Below are 15,752 nucleotides of genomic sequence, written 5' to 3'. Positions count from 1 at the left end.
AGACGAGTGGTAAACTATGACCAAAATTTGTACACTGCACATCCACCTTTTATGTAGGGACATCAATGTACAACATCGTGGTCTATCTCTGGGCTTTAGGTCCAGTTTTACAATTGACAATTTATGTTTAAGTAATAAAAAAGTTTTTGAACTATGACTTCATATCAAGGACTTAGATTTCTTGGGAAACAACACAATAAATTGTGTAGTCAAAAAATAAAGCTGTCAGTAGTTAACTGCATTTAATAAATTAATTATAAATTGAAAAAGGAAAATTAAATTTGTTGACTGTTATGAATATTCTGTCGAGGCTATCCATTTGGTGGTGTAGGATTGGACTGTTTTGAACTTAACCTGCAGAAATTTGATTTGAGATTTATGTGAGGAATTTGAGATATTTTTTTCAGAAATAAACGTTTAATTGACATACATAAATAAAATTAACATAAATGCAAATACTTAATAAGAAATTTTCTTCAAGCAAAAATTAGACTTCATTCATTTTTCATTACAAAGAAAATAGCGCAAGCACAAAATACCGTCACAATATCGCTATCCGATGCAAGATTATAAAGAAAAATCCTATAAAAATATTTTTGATTATACGGCATCTGTATTATTTCACAGTATGGAAGTAAAATAAAACAAATATAAATATATACATAGAAATGTTCTTTCTATTTATATTTATCAATTTTGACTCTATTAACCATCAAATATGCTTATGGCCATAATGACCAAACTATCCATACTGTTGCAGTAGGCAACATGTTAAAATTTCATATACCTGCATTTCTGTTAAATACTGATAATTAATCTCCATTTGTGAAGTTGTTTGGTTGTTCAGATTGATCTTAATATTCAAATTAAATATGAAAAATAAGTGTCGATAAAGTTCATTTAAGCAATTATAAGTTTTTCAATTCTAAATTTACATTCAATTAGCTAATTTCAAAAACTATGTCAAACTGAAATGGTGCCACACTTTTTTAAATTTAGATTGTATAAAAAAATCAATAAACAAGTAATGCCATTTATGATACTTAAAAAGTTGCAAATTTTAAGTCTTAAGAACCACATATTAATAAGAGGTTAAACTGTACTATAGTAACCAAATGAAAAATCGACAAAAATCAAGAAAATATTGTGAGGGGACTTCAGATATAGTTCGGGAAAACAACCCTTCCTAAGACCATGTCTGTGACCTACACGAATTGTTTTTGGAAGTACTAGACTTTGTTGAAAATCAAAATCTTAAAGATGACCAAGGACTATTGACATGAATGACAATATTCAATCCGAGGCAACGTTTCGGTGTGTGTAAGGCTCGGCTGTTGTCCCCGAGCGAGAAAAGTCTATTCTGTGTTGTGTTGTTTACTAACCCCATTTGCACTCCCGCTCAAGATATATGAATCAATTGAGGGAATATGAGTAACCAATCGGTGCATTCCCTTGAATAAAAAACAAGTACATAAGAAGCTGGCTAAATACCCTCTGGGTGAAGGCCAAAAAAAGAAGAAGACAATATTCAGTCTATAAAATTTTTATAACTAACATGTATTGCCATGCTATTACTAAGACAATAATTAGAGCTAGATGTGATTTTAGGGCAACTGAGAATGAAAAACAATTAACTGTTAATAACTTCCTCCCACGTCTTTGAGAAAATATATTTCTAAATTAGGAAATCATGTATCAAAATAATATGTATCAATTATTAGCGTTTCTATAAATATAAAAAAAAGTTTGTATTTGTTTATACTTTGTCCTTACTTACTATACCTATCAAATTTATTAAAATAATTAGATCCAAAATTAACAATATTTCCTTCTTGTTGATCAGACACATAACCAGACCTGTGAAATTGAGTAGCCCGAGGTAGGGGGCCATTATTTTTTGAGGTGGGCCACTGTCTCCTTTCAGTATTATAGATCACAAATTTCAATGGTTAAGATATAAACATTATATTAATTGCAACTTAATTCAACCAATAACGCCAATATGATAAATTTGTTAGTGTATTACACTGAACAATTATAATCCGTACTTAGTAAAGTAAATCTGTATAGCAGTATCGATGCAGAAATCTAGTGACTTGTAATAATTTTCGTTCTTGAATTTTTGTTTTTTTTTCAATTCATATCAAGGACGTATCATAGCACCATATTGAAAAGTAAAAAGTACTAATTTTGTGTATTAAACTTTTCAACACCTAGAAACTTTTTGTGGGTATTTATAAATCATGAAAGACGTGGTAAAAATATAATGCATACCTCAAAAATCATCAACAGTAGCTAAATGTCAGCAGATGCGTAAAACATAATGTATAGGTAATAACTAATTCATAGCACTGACACTATTGCTTCTAAAATGAAACAAATCAAAATTGTAATTATAAACATGAGATATATATGAAAACATGTTATATAGGGAACAACTCATCCTCTATTAATGATAATAATTGTAGGCAAGTTTGTGTAGGGACACTAGTCTCCTGGTACGTTATTGTTTTCATGTAATAAAGTAATATTTTGGTGTAAGCTAGAATAAAAAACATCCAGTTATTTATAAGGTTAGTATCTCGATGTAAATATTGTTATTTAAATCATTTCGAATAATATTCACAATTGCTGCATTGTACATTTAAGTATATTTTCCTGCATTAAGGGTATTTGTCGGTGTAATTAAATAGTCCCAATCCATTAATAGCCCTAATCCGAGAACAATGACCAAAAACACTGGCAAGTACACTCGGACAGGTAATTCTTTAATATAAATGTGAGATAGCCAAGTGATGCAGCTCTCTTCTCGTCGTGCCATTGCAGAGTACAGTTCGTTATCTGATATCATCAATTTCCTTTTGTACATTTTTCCTTAATAGTTAATTGCAAAATAAATTATTTATCGTGTTACTTAGTGTGAGCTTATATTTAGGTGGACAGTAACCTTCCCCAAACTGCATAATATGCATCATTCAATATGTCATTCATTCAAATACCCATTTCCGTATTTCCCTTTTAAATAAGTACAAAATACAAATAATGATTCAAGTCTTCTTAAAAATGGTCATTAATCTGGCTATACTATTGGTACTGTATAATTTTAATTCACACGGTTTTTGCACAATTTTTTATTTCAGAATATACCTGTCATAATTGGTTTTAAGCTAAGGTATTTGCTGTTATGTTTCATATAATATACTTATATACATTTTTATTTTTTTTTTATTTAGTACAAAGTAGTAGTATTATTAAGTTGTAATCATAAAATTGATAATTGCTGCATCACTAATAATAGGTAAATAATTTAAAAAAATAGGTTACATACGTGTTTGCTATTACATTTGCTCACGTTTATCATAAGCTATTACGGTTTGTGTTGAGCTGATTTTTATTTCTAAAATTGCCATCATCAATTTTGGCCAATAAATCGGCCAATTTATTGTAATATGTCAAGAATTATGAAAAAATGTGAAATTTCTTGACCAATCTTTTAGGTTAAAACTACTAAATGCGAAACAATTTAAGATGAGCTGGTCTTGTATTTATTACTTACCTTGTATTGTCCTTTTGAAAAATGCTTTACATGCTTCACAAGAAGCTACACCATAGTGAAAACCTGAGGCAACATCACCACAAACGAGACACAATCTTCTCGGTGAATCTTCTTCCTTCATTTCACCCTAGAATCGAACATAACTATTGGACTATTTTCGAATGATAACGATTGGATGAACATAAAATGTTTTTATAGCAGTATTTGAAGAAGTTTATGAAATTTTCTTTGAACAAGAAAAACCACCTACTCATACTGTAGAAATCATATTCTGATGAACAGTCAATCTATTCGACAATTTCCATACTAAATTTATTCATTATGTTATGTAGTCTAGACCTCATCTATCATTCATTTTGAGGTATATCTTTTTGTGCACTGCACATATTAATAAACAAGTGCAAGATAAATTAAAAATATTTAAAATTATCTGTTAGCATTCTCTAAATGTAGGAAAAATAGGTCAGTAGAATGAGCCGCGTTTCAGATCTTGATAAGAAAAAGGTACAACTAATTTAAATAAATTGCTGTTTTATAAATTTACTATTAATTACTTTTCAGGAAATATTTTATTGGAGACACAACTTAACTCGTCACTCTGTAATTATCAATATGTAACTTCTTTTTATTATTATTTTTGAATAAACTTACTTCTATGTGTCCCATCCCTGAGTCTGTATGAGGTTGTGTTGTTGAAGAGCAATACTGTCGTTCTGGGCTACTAGGAGATCGTAATTTTCTTTCATAACTGGTATCATGATAATCGAGCTGAAACAAGGCATTAATATTTTATAGCTTTAAATAAAAAAGTCAAAATAGCTCATTGTTTGTACATTTTAAACAATTTTATCACACAAATCTGTGGATGATTTATGTAATAAAACAAAAGTCATTGCTCAGTAAGGGAAACAGTGGGCTCAGGCCTTATTTGGTTTCACAAAAATTCATTTACTATTATTATATTACACATTTTATATGGAGGTCTAGTTTTTATAATCCAAAATATCTTGAATGAAGATAAGATAGTTTATTACTTTAGTAAATGAATGAAGGAGATAAGTTTCAAAATTACCTTGACTTCTGAAGATCTTATAATGGGTTCATTCATAACAGTCGTTGTCGGAGAGTACATGTCACTATTTGAGGGCGAGCATTCAGAAAATCCATCCAACTCCTTCTTTATATGGGGAAGGCATCCTGTGGATACTACCCCTGCTACGTTAGTGTCCGTCATCATGGACACCTAAAACAAGAAATAATGTTACAGGGCTATGATTTAACAGTACATATTTTAATAAGAACACTGAGACTTGCTACTAAATTTTAGTTCCTTCCTGAACAAATAATTTTAGAATTTCGCTATGGTATCCTAAATAAATAACTAAAAATTAAGCTAAAGGTACATCTTTCAAGTTGGGACAAATTTGTTATTAAAAGGTGATAAGTGATGTTGATAAAAAATATGTAGGTCAATTTGTAAATATGGTAGAGATCAGCTTTTGGTTTGAAAATATGAAAGTGCTTATTGGGTATAAGACAGATTCTTCCGTAGCTCTGGTAATATCAATAACATGGAAGAGCATATTGTTTGATGTTTTTGAAAAACATAGCATTAAAACAAAAAATCAAATATTTTCGAAACTAAACAAGGTGATAACAAGATGCAGTTTTTAATACTTGTTCAAGCATGAAAAAATCTATCTTCTGTCATACTTAATGTATTTAAGATGAAAAATAGACAAATGTAAAAATTGATTTCCGTTAGATTTTGTTAAAGTATGTATGTTCGGGCATGTATGTATTTAGTTCGCAAAATGTATGTGTTGTGTTACGTTATATTTTCTGTTAGGTACTATTTAAGTGTTAAAAAAAATATGTTACATGTAACATTATATGGTAATGGGAAATGAACTGCGAAAATAATAGTCAAGCATTGTTTAATGTTATATAAATATTAGAAATATTAGAAAGAGAAAAAAGAATAGGTAAGTAAATTTATTATGAAAGCAGCCATACTATATTTGAAAATATGATTACATCATTACTACATACATTATAAAAACGCGTTTCTATATTAAAATAATAAGAAAACACAAAATTAGTCCATGTAATGCAGAAAATGTTTTTTTTTTTTCATGTTTGAATGAATAGCGAAGACATTATGTTGGTTTTGGAGATATTTAATATTTTTGAAGATGCTAAAAAATAACTTCAATTTATAAAAATATCAAATAACACCACAGTGGTAAGAAATTCAAAATGCAATTAGGTAATATATAGTTCTGAAATGTAGGTAACACCCAGAAGAAATTGATTTGATGACATATACCTGTTGTACATATTAATACTTTTTTTGTATTACCCACTGATACTATCGAAGCTAAAGTGGAATCATTCTTAAGTATGTATATAAAACCAATTATAATATTTACTGGGTCTTTTACAAAGAAACAAAAATCTGGAATAATTTCAGATACTAAATGCAGCATTTTGACACTAATTAAAAATTTATTGATTTAATAGAAAGAGGGTAGTAGTTAATGTTATATGATTTAATAACATTTTATTCTGGGAATTTTTCTGAGTAGCATAAAAATTCCACAATACTGTACAATGCACAAATTACATTTCGAAATAAAATAAATGCTTAGAACAGAAAAAAGTTCTCAAAAAGTATGTAGTTTTTCATTATATCTGAGTGGTGGCATTTTAAATTTTGCGTTGATTGTAATTTCCTTACTCTAACAATATTTTTAGTAATTTTAAATACCCATTTTTTTTTTACAAAAATTAAAGAAAAACTGTTACTAGGCAAAATTACTGAAGATATAAAATATCATCTAGGACAGGAAAACCATAAATTTTTTAAAAAGTTTTATGTGGTAGATTGTGGATGTGGATTTTTTTTATCTGATTTTTTTTTGTGACTTTAAATTTAATATATTTTCTCATTCCATTGATTCCTTCAGTAGTATTCATACAGTTTATTCTATTCAATAAGTACATTTTGTAAATTCATAAAAATAATTGTACATCGATGGCATAGTATATCTTCACTAGTCCTTTAGATATGGAGACTTGTATTTTTAAAATTTTTCTTAGTTTTGAGCCTGTATTTACAATCCAGGTTAAAGCAAAACAGTGTTTTCGAGTACAGACTGTTAAATTCTGGTAAATCATCTTTTTATTTCGTTAATATAAAAGATTATAAAAAAATGAGTAGGTAGGTGAATAAAATTATTATAAATATTGAATATTTTTCTGTATTTAGTACAGAGGACACTAGAATTAATTAATAATTAGTCAAAATTAGTTAAACTAGCACAATTGTCCAGAAATTTGTGGAAAGTTCTTGATATTCTGAATGTTAACATTACCATTAACATTATTATACCATAATTATTGTGGTATATACTTAGGAACTTAAATTTTTCTAAATGAGAAGAAACTGAAATGGTGCATTTTTTTCAGTTAATTGTATAAATAAAATGATGCCCGGGATATCACATAATAAACTTGTATTTTTGAAATGGAAATAATAGTTGGCTTATAAAAAACTTACATTTTTATAAATATCGGAATTAAAAAAAAATACAATCACAGGCGTTAAGAATTAGTACCTATTTAGAGAGATTTGTAGTGTACCTATAAGAGTTTTAAGTTTTTTCTCAATTTTGAAAATAACGAAGCCTACAAAATTATGGGCGATTATATTCTTGTATCTATGAATATTAAAACGTGAAAATTCACTGAAAGTTCTTCAACGTTTAAGGAAACTAACTAAACCCACTGGGTTATTGCAATTTTCATTCATTCATACAAGTTTTAAATGTTTAATTTGTCAAGAAAATATGTAAGTTCCGTTCCGATGTACGTATGAATTGTTCCGTACAATTATTTGAAAAACGAAAATAAGAACGTCCAAATAGCAGTTGCACACCCAGCGTACGTTTTGTAGCAGCTGATGTACACTTAAGGGGGAAGGAAGGTGCAACTGGTGGCCTTGCACTTGAACCGAGTAATAAAAAAAGAAGCACTTGCATAGTCAAGGTTGACTAGTTTCAGTGTTTGTTTCTTGACCAGTCGCAAAATCTGATGCACAACTACATTTCAATACCTGTCGGAGTGGTTTTCTTTTTACACGACGAAAACTGTTATACACTACTTATTTCTCAAGTTCTATATACGGGGTTCTATACATTAAATTTTGCCTCGTTTTGCACCTTCAAATTAGATTTTTGAGGTGAATAAATTTATTCTACAAAAAACATACTTTTTAATTGCGCCATGCAGTATATTTAATTTATTCAATAGTTTCACTGAAAAAATAAAGAAACCTTTTAGGATTTCCTGGTAGTAAATTTATTTCTATTTATAAAGTTTTAAAAATTTTATGATTGTGTATTTTGCATGGTGTTCCATAACTAGTTTACCAAGCAAAACAGTTCAAATAAGTATGAAAAACCCGAAAATGCTTCCTAATGTAGTTACAATTCCTAAGAGGAAGGTTTTATTCAATATGTTTGAAACTTGTAGGAATAAATATATATGAAATTTTGAAGATCTATTTTATTACCAATAAGATAACTAGATAAGTCCAATTTCTTTTAGATAGTTTTTTTTTTCAAATTTCATTGCGAAATTTAAGATTTTTTTACAAAAGAAATATTCTCTACAGGATTTCGATAGAACGTTTTCGTGTAAAATCCATTTTAATTACCTTATCAAATCACCAAATCGGTTTTCCAATCAGCCTGTAAAACTTCATCACTAGAGTTTGCGTTAAAGATAAGAAAAACGTTTTACTACATGCAAGTTTGAAATTGCTTTCTATACAGGCAGTGGCGGAATTTAGTAAAAGTTCTTTATTCTCAACGGCACTCCTGGGAATTAAAAGTAGTGATCGACTTTCCTGAATTTCTGGGATCTGGTGACCCATCGTATCTCCACCACTGACTGAAGCATTTATTTATAAATCCAACAGATATTCACCTTTAATTAGGCAAGAGACTAGCTTAAATTTCATAATTTTACGCACGCCTATTTTAAGGATTATAAAATAGTAGAATGAAGGTTGGTTTTCCCTCTCCTCTCTCCTAACAAATTTATTGTCTGTTAAATCCATCTCTGTTTCATCACATCCGTTTGTATCTATATATGACAGACATATATTTAATAAATAAATAATTTTATTCGACAGAGGGGAAAATCGACCCTAATAATAGAAAATAATGTATGCGCGATGAAACATTCAAGAACAAATATTTGTAAAGCAGACATCTGACATAGATATCGAAATTAAACAAGAGCCTCTATTTTACATAGAAAGTGATTCTCTTTCGGAATTTTACTTGTTTTTGCAATAGTTAATTAACTAGTGCTCTCTACACGAGCTATACCAAAATTATTTGGAAATTACTATTTATAACATATTACTGGGTAATTAACTTTCTACAGCATGTACCTGAAACAGTCAATATTTGTTTTAAGGCATATTTGGCCCGATCAATATATTTTAGTTTCTAGTATGTTCAGGTCCGAGTTTATTATCTAAAAAAAATACATATAACTTAGGATGGGTTTGCTGGAAGCAGAATGCTTATGTTCAAACTCAATACCTCAATCCCTCGGCCTTAAAAAGTTGTTTTTACGTAATATACTTATTACGACTAATTTTACATAAGCCTGAAATGCACAAATCAAAAAGAGCGTGCACTTGAAGTAGAATGGGATGGAAATGCAGGCAGCAAGTAACCAATAGTAAAGGTGTATAGTCTACCCACTTCAAAACTTTTACATTCCCTGCACTAAGGGCTTAATGATATTGGTTTAGGTACCTGTATTTCATTGATTGGTGATAGAACTTTTAATATCAATTTGACTTGAAAACTGACGCTCTGTCGAAGTACAAGAGAACCTTTCTTTCTTGTAAAAAAAACATAATTTTTAAATTTTGTGATAAAACGTGAAATAAAAAAGTGTTGACCTATTTCCAAATCAAATTTTAGAACCTATCTTGTTAGGAATAAAATGCTAGATTTATAAAATTTTATTTATTTATCCCTAGAAGTTTCAGAGATGCTGAATAAAATCCCTTCGCAGGGTCTCACCTTCAAGAGATTATAGCTTCTTTAGCATTTCTGGGTATAGGTTCACTTGAAGTTTTTTTATTCTTTATTTTCTTCACGTTGGTAATTAAATTTCCATAAAATTAAAGCAATAAGATCAAGTTGTGTACATTGAAACACAATATTTTGTTTCATCGGCTGGATCGGTGTAATTTTTCACGACATTCAACCAATCAGCGATCGGATTATCTCGAGCGTATACGTAAAGGTTTGTCATTGTTCATTGTAAACGAATCATTAATATTGGTATTATAACGCCAGGATTTAGGGAATTTTCGTTACCAGTACCGATCGTGTAATGTTGGGTTGCCTAAGCTCGGCAGTCACGTGGCTTGTAAACATTTGTGAAAGCTCTACTCGTATATTAATGAGTTATCATTTAAAGTATAATAAAAACAAGTGTTAAACCAAAATTAGTACTATTGCGTTGTTAAATATTAAAAATACTCAACATTCGCCAATAAATAAGAACTACTACGGTTCTACGGACTTCATTTTCTTATTGTTAGTAAATTTAATAAAGTTGGATTTATGATCTATGTATGTAATTAAATAACTTACTCAATTTCTTTGGTCACCATACGAAAACCGCTTTTTTCTAACAAATTCAGCGTAGCAAAAAAATTATTTATAAATATTTCGACTCATCAAGATTATCATTAACACAGTGACATAAAAAAAAGGATCAACATCTGTTTTCACGTAAATGGTACTTTTAGTAAATGACCTTGAAATTTGACTAGACGGTAAGGTACGATCATAAAAAATATATTTGTCGAATGATAATAGCAAATATTTTTATTTGCACTGTCTGCAATAAGCACTTTATTAATGATTTCGGAGAAACGAGTTTGGAATAAAAATCTAGTTTTTTGCTCGTGCATCATATACTCCTAAGATAGATATTTACGGTTTATTTTTAGTTCTGATGTTTTATTTTTAGTTTTGATCCAGTTCTGATGAACAAAATGTTTGTAGTTTTATCATCTTTTTTTTAATATAAAATAAATTAATCATTCAGTGGCGTCTAATATCCCGATTTTTAATAAATAACTGAATTTTCTCGTTCTTCTATTCTGGCATGATTTATAAGAATGTTGAAAACAAAACAAAATACTTTCTTAATTTTCATTGCTAGTTTTAAATGACCACTACTAAACCCATTTATAAATAGCTTAAAATGTGATCATCTTTATTAATTTTTTCGTAACAAATTGTGGTTGCAACGATATGAGCATACCTATACAATCAGTTTACTATTGGAATTTTGGAATTTGTTTAGGCATAACGTTTATTATGCGGGTACATTTACTGGTTTAATGTTTAATATAGTAAATAACTGTTTTTGTTTTTAAGAATATTTTAAAAATATTAGGTACTACTTTCACCCTTAAAACATTTACAAAATCATTCCAGTCGCCATATGATTATAAAGTAATTTTCCCTTTTAAATTTCTATTTTTTTTATCGTAAACAGGCATCTATCTTTTTAATCTACATAACAGTAAGTACATATAAATATGTAAACACTGAACGTTTGTAAACAACGCCTTTTTGGATATATACCTTACACTTATTTGTCTCAGAAGTAGGTAAATGTATTATAAAGTACATACAGCATTATATTTCATGAATTCAGTTCAGATGAGGCAAATGAGTACAATATCTTCAGAATTGTAATAAAAAATAGATGTAGTAATAATACAGAGTAACGAACCGATTGTTTAAACTTAAAAAATCAAGCAGGGTCCTTCTACTTTGATGAGAATCGATTTTTTTCATTTGAAATAACATGTTTACCGAAAAAAAATAAAAATAAAGGAAATATTAAACATTTAAATTTGATGATAATACGTCATATACGTTTAAGGCATTCGTATTATCGTAACTAAAAACAAACATTACTCTAGTAAACAAATTTAACAACAATAAGGATATTTGACGTAATTATACGATCTGTTAAATTTTACAAATACAGATAAAATTATATAACGCAAATGATAGTAATTGGTAAATACAAAGCAAATAAAGCATAACAATATTTTTACACATGTTGACAAAGTTCAATGTCAATTGAATAAAAAAATGTAATAATTTTGGGACTTCTGGTAAAAGAAGTGTATGATTTATTCTTTAATGGAAACTTAAATCCTGGTTCAAGACTCGTTAAAAACACGTTGAAACGGTTTGATATACGCAAAATTTGTGTATTCTTACTTATTTTTAGTAGAAAAAAATCAGTACAAAAATAACCAAATAAAATTCAATTCAGATATGTACATTTCTAGATTTTAAACAATATGAAAAAATGTAATATCTAAATTAATAAAGTGAAAGAAAAATATTTCATATCTGAAGTAAATACAACATGAATGTTATAAATAGATAAATACATACAGAAAAATAAATATTCACATCCGTTGCACTAATTAAGAAAAAACATTTTAAAATTAAAAGAAATGCACATTGGTTTTGATATTCAATTATGCAAATAAACATTTTATTTCTGAATCACTTTGGGTTCTACGAAAAATTATATTGTTTGAAAAAATTAAATTTAGTAACTTTCAATTAGATTGCCGCAAAGTTTCTGAAAATATATTGTAGTCATTTTACAATATGTGTATTTCTGGAATGGCTTATATAACTAATTTTAATGAACATTTGGTATATTTCACACGAATGTTTAATTTGATTTTATTACTAATAGGATGAAAATAAATTAAGTTAAGATTCGTTATTAATTAATGTGAGGTACCTAACTAAAATGTGTCCAAATGTTTTTGTAATATAAGATTCTTAATATCACTGTAAACCCGCTTAAAATTACGGAAATTAAGTCTGTGTTCGCTGAAATATTCAGAATATTATTTTAGACATAGAATAATGTAATATTTTATTTGGTTCAGATAAATACGCCTATATATGTTTTCTTTTGTATTTTAAAAAAGATTTAAAACTAATTATTACAACGTATGTAACTTACGGATTTATCTGTCATTATACAAGATTTTATCCATGAAATTTTGAAAAAATACACTTCTAAATTAACAAAATAACTGCAGAAAAAGGAATAATGATTATAATGCCGGAATAATAGCTCTGACTTGCTTTACATCTTGATAACAAATGATGTGACGCACTTTTAAAATTTCAGATTATGTATACTTGTATAATTGTACAATTCATATAAAAATATGCACTGGTATTTAAAGTAGACGCGTATGCTATAGCGTCAGAGAACACTTATTTCGGATTTCAACCAAGATATGTAACGTAGGTACTACTATCTAATTGATCAGAATCTGGGCGTTTTTAAGTATGTAAGTAGGAAATTAGATAGATATACAGACTGTTTCACAGCTAGTCCCAAATTTTCAAAAACTAAAATTCGTGCATGTAGATACAAGAGTTTTACCTAATACAGAACGGTTGTTTATAAAATAATCTTTCTTGTGCGTTTTTCTTATTCGTATATTGAATAAGATATAAAAGATAACTTTACATATATCCATCATTAATTTACATCCATAATTTAAATTTCTATAAAGATAAAATTAATAAAGTGGAGAACAATAATTGGTTTCGTGATTTTTTTTTTAAATTAGCTACTAGACTGTGAGACTATTACAAATTTTTAAAGTTGCAAAAATAAATTCTAGGAACTGATTAACATACTATTAACATTTTGTTTTTTTTTTACAAAAATTAATTAAGGAGGGAAGAGAAGAGAGAAAATATTATCTGGGAATTTATTACATCAGTATAACTTACGAGAATTATTAAACTAATAACAGATAAAGTTACATAATGAAAATCTTCATTTGTTTGTTTAAAAACTAAATCAAGCATGAAAGTTTCTGCGTATAACCTTACCAGATAAAATATAACAAATATATAACTGGATGAAGTAATCTGTCAGATCTTTTTACAAATTGCAACCATTTATGCAAAATAGTTTCAGATTAGTTCTGTTAGTATTAATAATGAACAATAAATATTTTTTTAGAAAATATACGGAAATATTATTTTTACTAATTAAATATCCTTTTATTTTACCTTTTTTATTTGATTTTGATAAGCCGGTAATTCTCAAAAAAATACAATATATTAATAAAATTAATACGTTCAGTTTTATGAGGATGAAGGAGGACAACATATATTTCTGTTTTAGAGCTGCTTAAAAAGAAGCTAAAAAGGGTAAAGATGGGATAATGTAGGAATAACGTTCATTTTCAATAGAGCATGGTAAAAAAAGTAAAAGCAAGGTAAAAAGGTATATCTCTAAAGACAATTGATTTTCAATTTTCCCAATGATTTGAAAACTTTTTTTAGGACTTGTACAAATTATGCTAATATTAAAGTAGTGGAAGTCCTATCAATAGCTTGTTTGGTGATAAATCAATAATAAAATTTATATTGTTATTTCTGTAATATTCTGCACGAGTGTAAGCGATCAAAGAGTATAACAATCAATGTTTCTATTTTTATCTAACGTTATTAGTAATATTCCAAAAGTATTAAAATACTGCAGAAAATATTATGAGTAGGTTTTATAAAAATACTACAGTTATTATCTATAATACTACAAAATTGATATATTCCTATTAATCGCATAATAGTGAACACAATGTAGCAAAGCAAATCTGTAAAAAAATTAATATTTACACTAATCGCTGAACACGGGTCAGCGAATTTGACCAAATCTAATTAATAATAACTTAATTAATAATAATTTAATTATATTCAAGATGGGTAGCAAAAATTCGAATTTAAAGTTAAAAATATTAGTTTACGATTACACAGTGACATAACTGTTTACATTTAAATTTACTATTTTTTGCCTATACAATCATATTCGGATTTTCCTATATCTATGTCTTAATTACTGCCTATAAAATTAATAATTAATTAACTTTTAATGGCTGCGTCAAATCAAAAGTTGAATAAACCAATTGATGAACGTATAAAAATTCATTTATGTAGGTACTTACTCAAATAAAATGAATTAGTATATAGTTGAACTGATTGCAATATTCAAATAATTTCAATGTTTGTTAAATAGTTATTAGCAGCGACGCTGCGACAAACATCTAGGACTGATTCCACTCGCCACGACAAACAAGAGTAACGATTATTATTAAAAGAGATCTACGATTCGTCAAAAGTAAGTACAAAAAACGTAGTTTTTGATTAATTACTTAACAATCGTTGAAGATATAGACATGTTACATAGATGTCGAAAAAGTTATTAGACATCACAGAACATTTTCTTTTAAGATTTCTACAATTTCCAAATTCTCTACTCTTGAAAGGCTACATCTGTTGTATTATTTTTCATCTATTATAACGATCTGCTGCTAAAAATTCAGCTAACTTTGTCATGGTTTTTGCACTTTTAACCGCCAACAACAGATTTATTTTGAAATGGTTTATTGATATAGAAAAGATTTTTTGAGACGGCCTAGATCCTAGGTGTTAAAATTTATGAAAATTTTTTTGAAATATGTTTGATATTTGATGCTGAGCGACTTAACCAAGTAAAGGTAAAAATTCACTTGGGTTTTTATACGATTATATCAACCAGGGATGGAGATACTGAAAGAAATTGCAATTTGAATTACGTAATCATTGAATGCCCCGAAAAGAAAGAACCCCGCACTTTTCTTATAAAAAAGTGGTTTCAGTCAAATTAGCTGAAATTTTTAAATGTTACAGCTGTTAACCTGCAGATCAAAAGTCTCCACTGGCGCAATATCCAAAAGTTCATAGTTTTCGAGTTACGTTGACTTTGAAGCAATAATTCTTACTTAAATTAAATGTAGATATCTACGAAAAATATTTATTGCAAACAATTTGGCAATGGAAATTTTATTATGTATGATTTGTATTGTACAGGGATTGTCTAAAATATTTGTCCAAGAAAGTAATTTAAACATGAAAAATCTTGTGCAATTTCGGCTACCCTCAACTACTTTTTTTCTATTTGGAATAAACTATATTTCTTATCAATTTTGAAGTGCCTGTGTCTTAAGAAACAAAGTATTTGTGGACGCACCTCAATATAA

At 28.1% G+C, this 15,752-nt stretch overlaps 1 protein-coding gene across 2 annotated transcripts in view; it reads right to left on the bottom strand.

Moving 5' to 3' along the window:
- LOC108914337 (steroid hormone receptor ERR1) overlaps nucleotides 1-15,752 on the bottom strand; it is a 76,543-nt gene that overhangs the window by 10,891 nt on the left and 49,900 nt on the right. For both annotated transcript variants that reach the window (XM_018720131.1, XM_018720130.2), the window contains exons 2-4: nucleotides 4,629-4,799; nucleotides 4,208-4,324; nucleotides 3,557-3,683 (exon numbers count right to left, since the gene is read on the bottom strand). In XM_018720131.1, the coding sequence (XP_018575647.1) occupies nucleotides 3,557-3,683; nucleotides 4,208-4,324; nucleotides 4,629-4,793 (409 nt within the window). In that variant the 5' untranslated portion in view covers nucleotides 4,794-4,799. The remainder of the gene's footprint in view (nucleotides 1-3,556; nucleotides 3,684-4,207; nucleotides 4,325-4,628; nucleotides 4,800-15,752) is intronic.

The sequence above is a fragment of the Anoplophora glabripennis genome, unplaced genomic scaffold (assembly GCF_000390285.2).
Source record: "Anoplophora glabripennis isolate ALB-LARVAE unplaced genomic scaffold, Agla_2.0 scaffold806, whole genome shotgun sequence".
Taxonomy (NCBI): domain Eukaryota; kingdom Metazoa; phylum Arthropoda; class Insecta; order Coleoptera; family Cerambycidae; genus Anoplophora; species Anoplophora glabripennis.
The sequence above is the reverse complement of the archived record's forward strand: the minus strand, read 5'-3'. Positions and strand labels throughout refer to the sequence as shown.